This window comes from Colletotrichum godetiae (genome assembly GCF_030913485.1).
Source record: "Colletotrichum godetiae strain CBS 193.32 chromosome Unknown BDP55scaffold_35, whole genome shotgun sequence".
Taxonomy (NCBI): domain Eukaryota; kingdom Fungi; phylum Ascomycota; class Sordariomycetes; order Glomerellales; family Glomerellaceae; genus Colletotrichum; species Colletotrichum godetiae.
The window spans coordinates 399,162-414,454 of NW_026851283.1; the positions used below are offsets into that span (position 1 = coordinate 399,162).

The 15,293-nt window shown below is 55.7% G+C and overlaps 6 protein-coding genes across 6 annotated transcripts; 4 read left to right on the forward strand and 2 right to left on the reverse strand.

The window, feature by feature from the left end:
• Positions 1 to 16: 16 nt before the first annotated feature.
• Positions 17 to 2,112, reverse strand: BDP55DRAFT_587471 (uncharacterized protein; the record flags this gene model as incomplete). The annotated part of the gene is made up of 3 exons (XM_060570891.1): positions 1,307 to 2,112; positions 1,013 to 1,230; positions 17 to 661 (listed from the first exon to the last, which is right to left on the reverse strand). Coding segments are annotated over exons 1-3 (1,422 nt in total), but the record flags the coding sequence as incomplete, so codon positions are not given.
• Positions 2,113 to 2,225: 113 nt separating this feature from the next.
• BDP55DRAFT_672046 (ATP-dependent Clp protease proteolytic subunit) lies at positions 2,226 to 3,662 on the forward strand. The gene is made up of 5 exons (XM_060575499.1): positions 2,226 to 2,457; positions 2,514 to 2,532; positions 2,589 to 2,614; positions 2,672 to 2,813; positions 2,885 to 3,662. Exons 1-5 carry the CDS (start codon positions 2,293 to 2,295, stop codon positions 3,319 to 3,321), a joined length of 789 nt encoding a protein of 262 aa, XP_060426882.1. The 5' UTR covers positions 2,226 to 2,292; the 3' UTR covers positions 3,322 to 3,662.
• A 576-nt stretch (positions 3,663 to 4,238) lies between these two features.
• Positions 4,239 to 6,099, forward strand: BDP55DRAFT_557564 (dihydroxy-acid dehydratase; the record flags this gene model as incomplete). The annotated part of the gene is made up of 2 exons (XM_060569712.1): positions 4,239 to 4,315; positions 4,374 to 6,099. The coding sequence occupies 2 exons, from the start codon at positions 4,239 to 4,241 to the stop codon at positions 6,097 to 6,099; spliced, it is 1,803 nt and encodes a 600-aa protein (XP_060426883.1).
• A 308-nt stretch (positions 6,100 to 6,407) lies between these two features.
• Positions 6,408 to 8,208, reverse strand: BDP55DRAFT_672052 (acyltransferase). Its single transcript, XM_060575500.1, has 2 exons — positions 7,723 to 8,208; positions 6,408 to 7,667 (listed from the first exon to the last, which is right to left on the reverse strand). Exons 1-2 carry the CDS (start codon positions 7,751 to 7,753, stop codon positions 6,700 to 6,702), a joined length of 999 nt encoding a protein of 332 aa, XP_060426884.1. The 5' UTR covers positions 7,754 to 8,208; the 3' UTR covers positions 6,408 to 6,699.
• A 623-nt stretch (positions 8,209 to 8,831) lies between these two features.
• BDP55DRAFT_557544 (uncharacterized protein) lies at positions 8,832 to 10,210 on the forward strand (the record flags this gene model as incomplete). The annotated part of the gene is made up of 3 exons (XM_060569708.1): positions 8,832 to 8,852; positions 8,967 to 9,165; positions 9,261 to 10,210. The coding sequence occupies 3 exons, from the start codon at positions 8,832 to 8,834 to the stop codon at positions 10,208 to 10,210; spliced, it is 1,170 nt and encodes a 389-aa protein (XP_060426885.1).
• Positions 10,211 to 13,633: 3,423 nt separating this feature from the next.
• On the forward strand, positions 13,634 to 14,665 carry BDP55DRAFT_557620 (uncharacterized protein; the record flags this gene model as incomplete). Its single annotated transcript, XM_060569715.1, has 2 exons — positions 13,634 to 13,876; positions 13,958 to 14,665. 2 exons carry the CDS (start codon positions 13,634 to 13,636, stop codon positions 14,663 to 14,665), a joined length of 951 nt encoding a protein of 316 aa, XP_060426886.1.
• Between the last annotated feature and the right edge of the window lie 628 nt (positions 14,666 to 15,293).

The window sequence follows — 15,293 nt, forward strand, 5'->3', positions numbered from 1 at the left end:
TCTCCTCGGCGACCTTCTCTGCGGAGGGATACTCGGCCATGTATGCCTGCAGCTTCCACAGGTAAAGCTGTAGCGGGGTCGACGGCTTCTTCTTGACGACGAAGAGCGACTTTGTGCGGAACAGGGGCATTTTCCTCAGCTTGGCGAGGTAATCTGGCCCCATGAGCCGCCCGATATCGTAGATGGGCAGGCTCTTTTCGTACTTTGCGTCCGGGACGTCGTAGGTCGCAAATGGCTTGATCTGTCCTTCCTTCATCCATTCATCCCACTGACTCTCTTCCGTGGGGACCTTTGCCCTGTCATACCACAGCAAACAGCCCCTCTTCTCCGACTCGTGGACATCTTCCCACCTCTCGAGGGGCTCAATGTACGACCTTTTCTGGTTGTCCATCTCGACGGAGTAAGCAATGTTCTTCATGACATTCTTGCGCAGGTTGTCGAGGACAAAGTCGCCCATGTCTTCGCGCCACACCAGACGCTTGGGAATGTCCGAGTTCATGACCTTTTGGTTCCTGCCTAGGAGCGTCCTCCACCCATCTCCAAAGGGCGTCTTGCCGCGTTTTCCTGCCATGGAGTCGATGACGGGCTTCCTAAGGACCACGTAGGCGGAAGGGGATTCGATGAGTAGCTGGTCTGTTTCTTTTTGCCTTGCGAGGGAATCCTCGAGGGGTTCTGTTCTGGATGGTCTTCTCTTTGACATCGCTGGAGAGCGGCTCTTCTCCTTTGTGTTGTGCTTCTCGGATCCGACTTCTTTTTCGAAATGTTTCTCAAAGTTATCTTCTGGGGTGATGGGATTTTGAGGCTCCTCTTCGCTTTGCTCTTTGGATCCGACTGCCTCCTCTTCAGGTTTCATGGACCCGGCCGTCTTTTCAAAACGCTTTTCGAACTTATCATCGGCATCGTCAGACTTCTTGGCCTCGGCCTCTTCTCTGAAAGCTTTCTCGAGTCCGTTCTTTTCATCGTCGAGCTCTTTAGGCTTCTCTTCGGCGTGTTCCCTTGACCCATCCTCCACATCGTCATGCTTTTCTACTCCGTCCTCCACATCGTCGAGCTCTCCGCATACGTCTTCCATGGCCTGTTTATGAGTCCACGATACTTCGACGTCACCCGGCATAAACCAGTGACCCTTGGTGTCTGGATTCGTAACGGCCTTAAAGTTCTGAAGAAAGAATTTCGGCAGAGATGCCCCCGTGACGGGACAGAATCGGATAGGCGAGGCAAGGGCATGAACTACAAGGAGCCAGTCGTATCAGCATTTTTGCTCCTCAAATTCCTCGTGCAAATGGATGGGTGGCACGCTACTGACCGTACGGATTCTGTTGCACCTTGACGCGGAACCTGCCCCCGTTGGGCTTCTTGTTCACGATAATGTACTTTGTATTATCCTGCTTCTTCTCATCCCACCCCATTTTAATTATGTACTTGTGCTTCTTCGGCGCTCTCCCCGATGATGATGAGGGAGGAGGCCGGTGTGTGGATTTGGGCCTGGTTTTGGGCGTCCTATACCTCGTGCGTACGTCCATCCACACGGGGTCCATGACGGGCGAGATGGGCAGGTCGCCCGCCGAGGTCCGGACCTTCTTGTTCTCCTTGTCGATCCGTACATCTTTGGCGATATCGTCGTGGCCTATGACCTCTTGTATTCTCCTGGTGAATTGCGCCTGTCTTTCTTCTGCCTTGCGCTTTGGCGCATTTGCATTTGTCCTTTTTCTTGACATCAGCCGATTCCTTTTCGCTGCCTTGGATTCTGTCTCCCTTATTGACTCCCCGGACAGAAATTCGAGCCACGCTTTGGTCGGGGGGAGGGAGCCATATTTTCTATGTGAAATTTGGAGCACTCGTCGAAGGCCCGGGAATGGCCTCATCGCGATCGAGGGGTAGACCCCCGAAGGAGGAAGTAGTAGTCGCAAACTTTCGCCAGTGTGGCCGCGAATGTCCTCGATCGACTCGAAAGGGGGAATCTTGCTGACGATAATAGGTGCGTACTATAACAGACGTTGGGAAATCGCCCGGGGTTTTCAAGATTCGGAACGGATCCCCGGGTGGTGGCCCAGCTCAGGAATACGGTGCAGACGAAAAAGAGCTTTACGCGCCTCGGGGCAATTCTTAGACGAGGACGCGTGGGGGAGCTCGGAGCTCGGGAGGGCGCAGGGGGGCGTTTTTGGGGTGTGCGGCGCCAAGCAGCTTTCCCAGCGGACGTCACACTGCCGTTGATTGCCGCTTTTCGCATCCGTTCTGCATCTTTGACATTGCAAACACCACACAAGCGACCTTGACCTCGCGCCCGCAGCCATGAATTGTCAGAGGACACTATTCCGAGCCCTGAGGGCCGTCTCGCGGCGGCAGCACGTCAGGGCCTTTTCAAACTTGCCTGGCTTCGGTTTCCCCCCCGTCGCAGGAGGCGGCAGCAGCCCACCTGTCGGAAACATCCCTCTGCCCTACATCACCGAGGTTTCGGTTCGTCCACCCATGACTATTTGAATATATCTAGGTCGCGATAGCTAACTGATCAGTCGAGCGGATGGAGAACATGTTAGTAGCGACCGCTTCGGCAATTGGGTAGCCCCCTTAGCTGACCATGCAGGTAGACGACATCTTTTCCAAGCTGCTTCAGGTACGACGACCCTATGGACACTTTGAGTTGTCGCGCGCACCAAGCTGACACATATAGGAACGCATTGTCTGCCTCAATGGCGCGATCGACGATACTGTTTCCGCATCGATAGTAGCACAGCTTCTGTGGCTCGAGTCCGATAGCCCCGACAAGGCGATTACAATGTACATCAACTCACCAGGAGGCTCAGTATCATCAGGTTCGCGAACATACCCAACCTACAATTAGAGGGCGCAACAAGAGAGACATGATACTGACCAAGATCCAAAGGACTGGCCATTTACGACACAATGACATACATCAAGTCACCAGTATCAACAGTCTGCCTCGGCGCCGCCTCCTCCATGGCAGCGCTGCTCCTGACGGGAGGCGAGGCTGGCAAGAGATACGCCCTACCTCACAGCTCCGTCATGATCCACCAGCCCCTGGGCGGGACGCAGGGCCAGGCGTCGGATATCCTCATCTACGCGAACCAGATCCAGCGCATCCGAAAACAGATCAACGAGATCATGAAGCGACACATCAATAAGTCGTTTGGACACGACAAGTACAGCTTGGAGGAGATCCACGACCTGATGGAGCGCGACAACTACTTGTCGGCGGAGGAGGCCAAGAGCATGGGCGTCATTGACGAGATTTTGACACGGAGGGAGGAGAAGGACCTCAAGGAGAAGGATTCGACGGAGGAGCACAAGACGAAGCCCTAAGCCATGGGTGGTTTGCTCAATTGATATCCAGGAGTGTGATTTGTAACACCGGCTCTGTCCGTAGTGAAGCTAAGGGAGCTGAGCTGCGATTGTAGGAGAGGATTATGGAGGCAGCATACGCGTTGCCGGGTAGCCGCGACCCACTTCCGGCGGGATCGGTCTGGAAAACTGGGGCTCTTCCGGGACCGGAAGCATTCCGGGCTTATCGGAAATAAGCATGAGGTAATCTGATGAGGCAAAGTTGAGAGCGACTTCACAACACCATGATGTTTCTCACGGCTCACGGGCTTGGAATATCTTTATTCGAAACAATAGAGACTCTATGAAAGTTCAATTGAAAAGGAAATGCTGCACCACCACGTCTTGCAGTCGAGCTGTGACGGTGGTGTGGTTAAGTTGTGACTGACGTCGCACACCGTGGCTGACCTTGCTGACCTTGCACCCGACGCCGGTGGCTCACCTCAACCTGCGCAGCAAACGCAGCCAAACCTGGGGGGGAACGGAGCGTCGGACCACAGCTGCGGCCAATGGGCGACAAGGTATTTCAATGCGGGGAGCACTCGGCGGGGAGCTCCAGAATTTTTAGGAGCCGACATCGCCCCAAATTGTTTCCCCCCCCCCCCGGCTCTGCTAGCGGCCTGCTCCAAAAAAACCATCGCTCGCAACGTCGTTCGCCGTGTCCCTGTGACTGTCCCTGTGATCTCGGGTCTTTCTTCCACCGCACCTCTTTTTTCTAATCCTTCGTGACTCACCTGGCATCATTATTTAAGGGGAAGAATCGAGGAAAGATTCGAAAAGGAGATCAATTGGAACTCAATTGAACAGCTCAACACACTCTTACATACCCATCCCCACCATCCCCCGTTCCCGTTCCGTTGTGTCGTCTCCTGGGGCTTCCCGGTGATACCCTCGACGAAATGCTCTCCCGGTCCATTGCCCGCCAGTCACAAGCTCTCAGAGCTGCGACAAGGCGTCCTACTTTTGCCAGCCATGCGTATGCGCTCCCAATTGAAAGACTTCAATGACAATAGCTAACCTCAAACCCCTTACAGACGTCTCCTCTCCTCTACCGCGCCCCGACGCGCCGACGACAAGCTGAACAAGGTCTCGGCCAATATCACCCAGCCCAAGTCCCAGGGCGCCTCCCAGGCCATGCTGTACGCCACCGGCTTGTCAGAGGATGACATGAACAAGGCCCAGGTCGGTATCTCGTCCGTCTGGTACGAGGGCAACCCCTGCAACATGCACCTTCTCGACCTCTCCAACCTCGTCCGCAAGTCCGTCAAGGACGCCGGCCTTATCCCCTACCAGTTCAACACCATTGGTGTCTCGGACGGTATCTCCATGGGCACAAAGGGTATGCGCTACTCCCTCCAGTCGCGTGAGATCATCGCCGACTCCATCGAAACCGTCATGAACGGCCAGTGGTACGACGGAAACATCTCCCTGCCCGGCTGCGATAAGAACATGCCCGGTGTCGCTATTGCCATGGGCCGCGTCAACCGCCCCAGCATCATGGTCTACGGCGGCACCATCAAGCCCGGTTGCAGCAAGAGCGGCGAGTCCATTGATATCGTCTCCGCCTTCCAGGCCTACGGCCAGTACATCACCGGCGAGATCACAGAGGAGGAGCGCTTCGACATCATCCGCAACGCCTGCCCCGGCAGCGGTGCCTGCGGAGGCATGTACACCGCAAACACAATGGCCACCGCCATCGAGACCCTCGGCTTGACGATGCCGCACAGCTCCAGCAGTCCCGCCGAGGACGCTGCCAAGAAGGCCGAGTGCGAGAACATTGGTCCCGCCATCAAGAACCTCCTCAAGGAGGACATTCGCCCGCGCGACATCATGACCCGCCAGGCCTTTGAGAACGCCATGGTTGTCGTCAACATCCTTGGAGGCAGCACCAACGCCGTCCTCCACTTGCTCGCCATTGCCGATTCCGTCGGCATCAAACTCACCGTTGACGACTTCCAGGCCGTCTCGGACCGCACGCCCTTCCTGGCTGACCTGAAGCCCTCTGGAAAGTACGTCATGGCCGACATGCACCGCATCGGCGGCACGCCCGGCCTCCTCAAGTTCCTCCTCAAGGAAGGTCTCATCGACGGCTCGGGTATCACCGTCACCGGTAAGACGATGAAGGAGAACGTCGAAAGCACGCCCGATTTCCCTGCCGACCAGCCCATCATCCGCCCCTTCAGCAACCCAATCAAGCCGACGGGCCACATTCAGATCCTGCGCGGCCAGCTCGCGCCCGGCGGATCCGTGGGTAAGATCACCGGCAAGGAAGGTCTCGTCTTCACGGGTAAGGCGCGCGTGTTCGACGAGGAGGACGGCTTTATCGCCGCCCTGGAGCGCGGCGAAATCAAGCAGGGCGAGAAGACCGTCGTCATCATCCGCTACGAGGGACCCAAGGGCGGCCCCGGTATGCCTGAGATGCTGAAGCCCAGTTCCGCCATCATGGGCGCCGGTCTCGGTAAGGATGTCGCGCTGTTGACGGACGGACGGTTCTCTGGTGGTTCTCACGGCTTCCTGATTGGACATATTGTGCCTGAGGCGATGGAGGGCGGACCGATTGGGTTGGTGCAGGATGGGGATGAGATTACGATTGACGCGGAGAAGAGAGTGATTGATACGAATGTGTCGGATGCCGAGATGGCGGAGCGCAAGGCCAAGTGGGTGGCACCGCCGGCCAAGTATACCAAGGGTACGCTGAAGAAGTACTCTGCTCTTGTGAGCGATGCCAGCTCTGGATGTGTCACAGACGGCAAGATCTAAGCTTTTGGCGTCCCGAGGGCTTGAAAGAAAGGAAAAAGAGGGGGAGGGAGGAGATGTTCCTCTTTTTTGGTCAATTTTCTCTTTGGCGGAATTCAAAAAGGGAGCGGCGGGGTTATGTTTCCTCATCTTTTATCTATTAGAGGTTTCTTCTACACTGTTATACCATCTTCTTGTACGGCTTCGGAAAAGGTAGTCCAAAATCGGAGTTTTGTTTCACGTTGGTTCATCGTACAGAGAGTCTCGGTAGATTGAACAACGAGTGTGTTGCTTTTCAAAAAGGCAAGGACAGTTGAACATGAATTCAATAGGTACTTATGGTATGCGTAGTCCCAAGAAAAAGACACACTTCACAACGTCGAAACTGCACTTTCCTTTACATAGCGGATTCCCTTTAACAGAAGCCCCGACCCATGCCGCTTTTTTGACTTCCACTCGCATCGAAACATGGCACAACGAGCGCCTCCGAAGCTCCTAGCTATGCAATAACACCCTGGCAAAAACGCAAAAGCACGACGGCCACCAAGCTGCCTGAACCAACATCCCTTCACCCCATCACGTCCCCTGCTGTTTATGGGTGATTCTGGGAAAGCCTTAGGTAGCTCACTTGCGCCCGTTCCACGCCTCGATGAACGCAGCCTTATCCCGCAACGTCAACCCGACGCGCTTATTCCGACACAGCCTCGCGAGAGCCTCGCCAACCTTATCCAACACCCGTTGTTCCTCGATCGACAGCGCGGGCGCATCGCCGCCTCCGGCTCCGATTCGTCGTTGAGCAGTCTCGCCAGCAGCCACAGAAGACGAGACGCCGTTGGTCTGGGCGGCGGAGGAATTGAGGATACTCTCGGCAACGCGGACGCGGATGCAGGTCGTCGGGCGGGAGAGGAGGTCCCAGAGGAACTTGAACCAGCGGCCCGGGATCGGGGTCGTTACGTCGGCGGGAGTGTAGCGGATACTGACGGGGAAGATGTGGACTTCGGGGCTGACGGCGAGGAGAGAGGGTGTGAAGGGGAGGACGCCCTTGCCGTTGGTGGTGCCGCCCTCGGGGAAGACGGCGACGACGCGGTCTGGGTAGCGGGTTTGTAGGGTGGCGAGGTCGGTGAGTTTTCGGTTTGACGGCGACGGGGCGAAGCGGACGGGGGAGAGGGCGTAGAAGACGGCGCGGAGGAGGGAGATTCGCTCGACGGATCTGGTGTTTGGGTAGGAGATTGTAAAGATGGGGTCGAAGATTGCGGCGAGGTAGACGGCGTCGATGGGGGAGGTGAAGTTTGCGGCGATGACGGACCCGGGGTGGGGGAAGCGCTGCGGGGGTTGGTCGGCGAGGGTGCCGCGGCGGACGCCGTCGAGCTGGAGGTCGACCCACCAGATGCCGGGGATGCCCATCATGCCCCAGAGGAGGACCTTGCGGACGGCGACGGGGAGGAAGGGGCATAGGTGTTGGAGGAAGAGGAAGTATGTTGCTGCGTAGGTGAGGAAGAGGGGGAGGCGGATGAAGAAGAGGAAGGTGTGGAAGATTGAGGAGAGGGGGGAGAGGGCTGTTTTGACGGGGATGAAGGGCGAGATGCCCGAGCCTGGGGGATGTTAGTTCTCACCGTAGGATGTTGATGGTGGATGGGATGTCTTGACCTTTGTCGCGGAACTGGCTAAACTTCTCCATCGTGGGAGGCGGTGGAGTTGTAACAGTGAGATGTAGAGGTCGTATAAGTCCGAGCTGACCGGGAGAGCGGAGGGTAGGTAGGCTGAAGAATCACGGCGACATGAGGCTCCGGATCGCAAAGGTCGTGATGTTTAGTCGGAACTTGGCGTAAGAAAGGGCGGAATACGGACCAACGCAAGGACGTTGAGAAGAACAGTCAAGCAGCAGAAGGAGGGGGAAAGCTAATGAACAGAAAATGGAGTGAGACTCGGGAGTTGTTGCTGCTCTCGTGTCACGTAACTTGTGTGGTCTCCCAGCACCGAATTCCTGGTCCGTTGGGGAGCAGCAAGACAAACAAATCTTAGATGCGACGTGAGCTGGCGAATGAGCTTCCCAACGTCATGGTGCGGCGGCGGCCAGCAGTGACATGTGAAATATTAAAAAATAAAAAAAATAAAAAAGACCACCACGTTGCGGTTGCGCCTGGCTGCGGGATGGGATGCATTACACTAGGCACGGAGTGGGAAGAGGAGCTGTTGCGCGACCGCTTACCAAATCTGGACAGCAGCGGCCCCGCTCTCCCGTCAGTTCATGCCTGAGAACCTAATCTTGCTGAGGTAAGCTGTCATCAGGCAAAACCTCGGACTTGTGATCTCTTCAGGCCTGAGGCAGGAATGCGGGAAGTGACAACCCAGATGTAGCCAGCCTGGTTACCTAAGTGCTCTGAGTGATGGATTATGTCAGCGTTGCACAATTCCCGTTGCCCCGGGCAGCCATCCACACCCCGGCTGTCGCAGTTGTATGTGCAGAGTCCCTTGAGTGTGTACACAATTCACAGTAAACACTCAGACCCTGGTGATGCACCTCCACAGCCCCCGATTGGGAAGCCCAGCAAACAAATCCCACGCTCACAACCCACACCCCTCCCCATATTGCAATCATAGCTGTGGACTCTTTTCTCGAGTGTCGCTGCTCCTTGTTGTATGCCTGCTCCAACTTCACAACGTCTTCTCCCACCGCGTCCAGAACCGGAGCGCTGCTCCTCGTGTCCCACATCATCATACCTGTTGTAGCTCGTCGCGTAGACAGCATCCTCAACATGGACACTGCGGAGAATACGGTATGTCTCTCTTTCGGACGCGGGAAATGAAGCTTTGACAATGGTCGCAAAGGCCATGATGCAGCAAACCCACCATAGAGCAAGGCGCCCAGCTGACAACATTCACTTTCACAGCAACACCACTTCCGGTCCTCCGTCATCCGACCTCAGAGTAACCTCCCGCGACCAGGCGCCTTCTCCTCAGGCCTGTCCGAAATGAACGAATCGCAAAGCAACACGCGCGCGCACCCGTCCATGATACCGCCGCCGGGCGCATCCAAGATCGGCTCGCTCAACAGCGCGATGAACTTGAAGAGGGAGGTCCCGAAGCCAGGTTGGTCCTACTATCCTCCCGGGCTGCGGCGGCGGTGGGATACGTCGTCGTGGTCGCGGTGGCGGCAACTGCTGACCGTGCCTTCTATAGCTGAGCATTCGGCTACCAAGCACCACAAGACCCTCGCCGAGAGGGCAGGCGAATACCCGACCAAGCACTCATCCTCGGCGGCGGCAGGCGCGGGTGCTTCTGGCATCGCCAGAGCGCCTTCTGTCAGGCGGGTGCCCGGGTCGACGTTGGCAGAGGTAGGTCCCCGGTTTCGTTGTGTTGCGTCTCTGTGAATCGTGCACCTCGCATTCTCATCCCCGGCAATCCTGCGTCGAGCTTCTCCTTGGACATGGCCCCCGAGTCGACTACGGCCTCCAGCATCGTTCTCCGGCTTAATGGTTTTCGGATGATTCTGTGGATAGCGGTGCATCTTTTTCGCTCTATACGGCAAATCTGGCGAGCAACTATCCAGTCCGTTCCTCGACCATACTTTTGGCAAAGGCTGCTTGCGTCCTTCCCGCTTCCCTGGGACGAAGACGCCCTCAGTCGACCACGCTCTCGTCCTCGGAACGGTTCTTCAGTCTCTGCGCCAACGTACATGCGCTGCGTCTCCGGTAGACTACAACTGTGGCTCGGAATGCAAAGCGACAGCGACAACCCACGTAGCGGCATTCGACTCCTCCTAGACGCCGAGGTCGAAGAGGGCAAATGCTACCCGGCCATGGAATACGACGACAAGACGGACGACAGGGATGAGCTGCGTTGTGTACCGCCCAATGCTCGCTCAAAACAACCAGATGTAGCTCGCATGCTGACTCGCAGTAGCTCAAAAACCCAGATAATATCAGACCTCGAAATGGAACGACGACATCACGATACAATCAGACCAGCAACTTCTCCGCGAGCGTCGGCCCCCATGGCCATGAACGCGCGAAATCCTCCCTTGCTCATTCAAAGTCGGTACACGGACAGCCCCGGACCCGAAACGCCAACCCGCATACGAGACCGCGCACGGCATACGGTCATCGATCAGAGGAAGAGTTTGATGGACCAATAGAACAACAGCATGGTACGGCTCTGCAATCCCAGCGACTGAACTTTCCGCGACCCCTTGAATTTCAGCCTAGCAAGGCTAGACATGCCAGTCACACGTCACAAATGCATTCGCACAGAGAAGTTTCTCTCAGCAGTCGGTTTGGCGCACTATCCATCAAGGACGACGCCAGTACTACAAGCTCAGCACAAGATGAAGATCAAGTGGTTTTCAGTCAACATGGAGATACCAGCATCAGTTCAATCTCGACTATGGCGAAGAACGCGCAAGTGGACAACGTCACCATGCGCGCGTCATCACGAAAGGCCCTCATGAAACCGCCAGATCTGTCGCCCAAGAAGAGGCAGGCCAGTCGCATGACCGATCCTGTCACCCCTTCACCAGATTCTAAGCGATCGAGGGCCATGATGGAAAGACTCGAGGAAACAATTCTGGCCATCAAGGACTCAAGGTCCCCAGCCAGATCCCCTTCTCCTCCTAGACCTCACTTTCTTACAAAAGATTCTAACTTGACTCAATTCGTAGGCTGGGATGTCGAGGGCAGGGTTGCCGAGCTTGACTCGCAGTTCAAACAGGTGAAGGAGTCAATGACTGTCATGCTCTCCGACAAGGAGCTGATGGACGAGCGAGTGGAGATGTACAAGAAGAGAAGTGAGTAGTTCGGACGACGAGCTAGCGCGGACTGAACTAATCGGCTGGCAGTATCGGAACTCGAAGCGGAACGAGACAAACTCGAAGACCGCAACGGAAATTTCCAAAATGAGATCAACAACATGCGCGACCAGATGCAAAAACTAACAATTGAATCCGAGACGGAGAAACGCAGCCACAAGTATGAGCTCGAGGATGAGGCCCGGAAACACCGCCATGAGCTCGATGAGCTGCGGCGCGAGCTCAAGGATGATACACAACGAGCGGAGAAGAGTCACCGTGAGGCTTTGGATGCTCTTGACCGACATTTCAAGGCCGAGATTGAAGAGGAACGCCACCAGAAGTCGAGGGAGGTGTCAGATTTACGGACGCGACTTGGTCACGAGCAACAAGACCTCAACACCATCCTCCAAAAGAAGGACCGAGAGGTATCAGAAATGAGAGGCGTCGTAGAGACTCTCAAGGGAGATTTGGACCGCGAGCAGAGTCTCAAGAAGGGTCTTGAAGCTAGCATTTCGGAGCTCTCTGCCTCCAACGTCACCCTGGAGGCCAAGATCAACTCGCTCAAGTCTCATGTCGAATTCCTTGAGTCTGACAGTAAGGCTCAGTCAGACTCCTTCTCCAACATGGAAGCCAGACTCCAGGAAGCGCTCAAGGCTGCTCAGGTGGCCGAGGAGAAGCTCATCAAGGAGGAGACGGAGCGTCGCGTTCTTTTCAACAAGTACCAGGAGCTCAAGGGCAACATCCGCGTCATGTGCAGAGTCCGTCCTGTACTGAGCCCATCAGAGGGTTCGCCGGCAAAGGTCACGTTCCCCGACGAGAAGACATCTGCAGAAATTGCACTGCAGACACAGGAAGTGAACAGTTTCGGTGACGTCTCGAACAAGAACATCAACTTTGAGTTTGACAGGGTGTTTGACCCTTCAGCCCAGAACCAAGACGTTTTTGATGAGATCTCGCAGCTTGTGCAGAGTGCACTTGACGGATACAACGTGTGCATCTTTTGCTACGGCCAGACGGGATCTGGCAAGACGCACACCATGTCTTCGGCAGACGGCATGATTCCTCGCGCGACACACATGATTTACGACACGGTTACCAAATTGAAGGAGAAGCAGTGGACGTACAAGATGGAGGGCTCCTTCATTGAAGTATACAACGAGGAACTCAACGACTTGTTGACACCCAACAGCCGTGAATCAGACGGCAAGGGGCGCAAGCTCGAGATTCGGCACGACGACGCACGCAAGCAGACAGCAGTGCTCAACTGCAAGACGGTGTCTCTTGATTCAGCCGACACGGTCGAGGTGATGCTTGCTGAGGCGCAGAACAACCGATCGGTGGCGGCTACCAAGGCCAACGAGAGGTCGTCGCGTTCGCACAGCGTCTTCATCCTGAAGCTGTCTGGCTACAACTCGGCAACGGGAGAGCGTTGCGAGGGTACGCTGAACCTGGTGGATCTTGCTGGCTCTGAGCGGCTCAAACACTCGCAGGCCGAGGGCGCCAGGATGAGGGAGACACAGAACATCAACAAGTCTCTGTCGTGTCTCGGGGATGTGATTGAGGCACTCGGCAAGAAGAGCGGGCACATTCCATATCGCAACTCGAAGTTGACGCATCTGCTTCAGTACTCTCTCGGAGGCAATAGCAAGACGCTCATGTTTGTGATGGTCAGCCCGTTGGAGGCGCATCTGAAGGAGACGGTGACGAGTTTGCGTTTTGCTACCAAAGTGAGTTCGCGATCAACAATCTGGTGTAAGACCATGATGCTAATGCGAAGCAGGTTCATAATACCCATATTGGCACTGCCAAGGCTACGAAGAAGGCGTAGTAGACCGGCCGGATGGCTGATGAAGGCGTTCTTGGATGAGAGTCACCGTAACCGGGACCGGCGTTGGAGGATTTATTGCGTGGTTGACGGGGCATTGTTGAAGCTGTATATCCTAGAAATACGTACGAGTACGATTTCGACATACAATACAAGCCCGAGGGCACTTTGTACACATGGACTTGGAGAATGAGGGTGGTGATATTGGTGAGGCACTTGGAGATGGTGTGTTGATTGGAGTACCTACCTATGCTTTAGGGGACCTTGGGGCGCTGAGGTAAGGCACCACGAGGTTCCTGCCGACAAAGGTCTCCCCGCCTTTCAGGGATACAACAATGAAAGGCCCAAGTGACGTACCTGAGGTGACCTAAGCACCTTCCATGGGTACCTTCCATTGGCACGCGTCAGGCGCGTCTCCCCGCTGCACCTGCCCGGAACCTGTGCACATACCGTTCCAACCCCACCATCCTCTAGGTACCTATTCAACACCACCACCACCACCACCACCAGACAACGTCTTGACTTCTCTTTTCCGACAAGGTCGATTGACGCCGACCAGACCAACAACGACGTGAAACCCAAAGGAGGCCGCCGACTCCTTTGACCAGCATCTTTGTCGATTGATGTATCAGCGGCAACGTTGTTACTCGCAAACATTCTTTCTAACCATCAGTCTCTACGATCTATTGTTTGTGTGCATCCGCCAATGCCATCGAACTAGCATCCCCGCGACGATTCTTGTACCAGCTTGGTGTTGAGCCTTCTGTTGATTTCTTGGAATTCAAATACATTTCCTGTGTTGCCCGTTCATACACATTACTGGGCAGCCTTGATTCCCTGCACGGATAACCCCTCTGCGACAAAAGCGACCGCCATTGACCCCGAAAACGAAAAAGAAGTAACGACTGCGTACACACGCCCACACGGCCGACGCCCCAAGATTCGAAATGAACACCATCTCGAAACCCAAGAAGGGTTTGGGCAACTCCATCTGGGCCGCCCGAGGCAAAGCCCAGCCCTCGTACAAATACCAGCCAAACCAGTTTGTCTCGTCCGTCATCACACCCGCGGCACCACGACCGCCCTCCCCGATCAAGAACGGCGCCTACCGACAAGCCACGACTGCCTCGACTGCCTCGACTGCCTCGACTGCCTCGACTGCCTCGACTGCCTCGACTGCCTCGACGCCCGTAGCTACACCCAACAGCAACGGCAACACCACCACAACTCCCCCTCACATACCTCGACCGATCGGCGGCCCCTCGTCGCAGCAGGAGTTCAAGCGATACATCCAAATCGTCCGCCGACTGAAATGGAAGCTACCGTACCTGAGCCACGGATACCACCACGCCATAGCACGGCCTGGATCCCCACTGTACGGGGGCGAGACGGACGCCGAGGAGGCGGAGCTCATGTTCAAGCTCGACTTTTACGAGTATTACATGTTGCTGGAGCGAGCGTTGGTGCATCTGATGGGGGTGTTTGGGATTACGATTTCGAGGGACGGGTGGGTTACCACGACCACGATGACCAAGCAGGGGAACGGGACACAGCAGGCGACGCATACGTACCACCAGAACGTGATTGCCGCGCTGGAGAAGGAGGATAACCCGCTTCATGAGGCGCTGGGGAGCGGCGAGGTGGTGTTCCAGCTGTTGAGAGCCAAGGAGCTGCGGAATCGGTGGAAGTATGCCGAGGATCCGACCGACCCAGACGGCAAGGGGAAAACGGGTAGGCCCGTGGGGGCTAGCATGGCGGCGAGGGAGAGGGCTGGGACGGCGCCGTTGGAGAGTTATGACCTGGACAGGATTTTTAGGTACATCTTTGCCGGGTTCGATGCTGGGTATGCGGTTGCGGAGCAGTGGGTGCAGGCGGAGGTGGGGGTCGGTGGTGGTCAAGGTGGTGGGGGTGAGGTTGTTGAGATGGAGGAGGATGAGTTTGATTTCATGGTTGAGGCTATGGATTGGGAAGCTGTCTAGTAAAGTTGGTGGCCTGGGGTTGCAGGACAGATGTGTTGTTGGACTGCGCTGTGGTGTAGATGTTGGAGTTGGTCCCGTGATGGGGAGCGAAGATGCTGCCCCTCGGTACTGTTCGATGAACAATGTGAATAGGAGACCTTGGTCGGATGGTTGAGGTTTCTGGAATGAGTTGAATGGTGGCATAGCATGTATTGTTAGACGATACCCCCTTTTCCTTTAGGTCTATTAGAAGTATACGATTTCAAGAGCCCGAAGTCTTGACTTGGCTTTAGATGTTCATGCTCGCTTGAGCTATTAGATTGGGGTGCTATTTTGGTGTGAAATATCAAGTGTTCTCGCCGGTTAGTCTCGGATAGGTCTATCTGTGCTGTGCGTCACTGGCGGGTGAGACCCGTGTGCTGGGGATAAGTCACGAAGAGTATTCAGAGGAGCTTGAGTTGAGATGATGGATAGAATTGAACGTGGCCAATGTTTTGCCCACAATGGAAGATGTGAGGAGGGGCAGAGGGGGTATTAGAGACGAGGTTCCGGGATTATTACTAGTCCTCCCACTCGGGAGGTTTATTCACGCGACCCGCGGGAGCGTAGAATCGTAGATGGATATGACGGTTGGTGGTTTGGTGATGAA

Excerpts from the sequence above, each read along its gene's own strand:
- BDP55DRAFT_672046 (XM_060575499.1), top strand. The coding sequence starts at position 2,293 with ATGAATTGTCAGAGGACACTATTCCGAGCCCTGAGGGCCGTCTCGCGG. Across the intron at positions 2,615-2,671 it reads TCTTTTCCAAGCTGCTTCAG|GAACGCATTGTCTGCCTCAA; the intron begins GTACGACGACCC and ends TGACACATATAG. Across the intron at positions 2,814-2,884 it reads AGGAGGCTCAGTATCATCAG|GACTGGCCATTTACGACACA; the intron begins GTTCGCGAACAT and ends CAAGATCCAAAG.
- BDP55DRAFT_672052 (XM_060575500.1), bottom strand. The coding sequence starts at position 7,753 with ATGGAGAAGTTTAGCCAGTTCCGCGACAAAG. Across the intron at positions 7,668-7,722 it reads TAGCCAGTTCCGCGACAAAG|GCTCGGGCATCTCGCCCTTC; the intron begins GTCAAGACATCC and ends AACATCCCCCAG.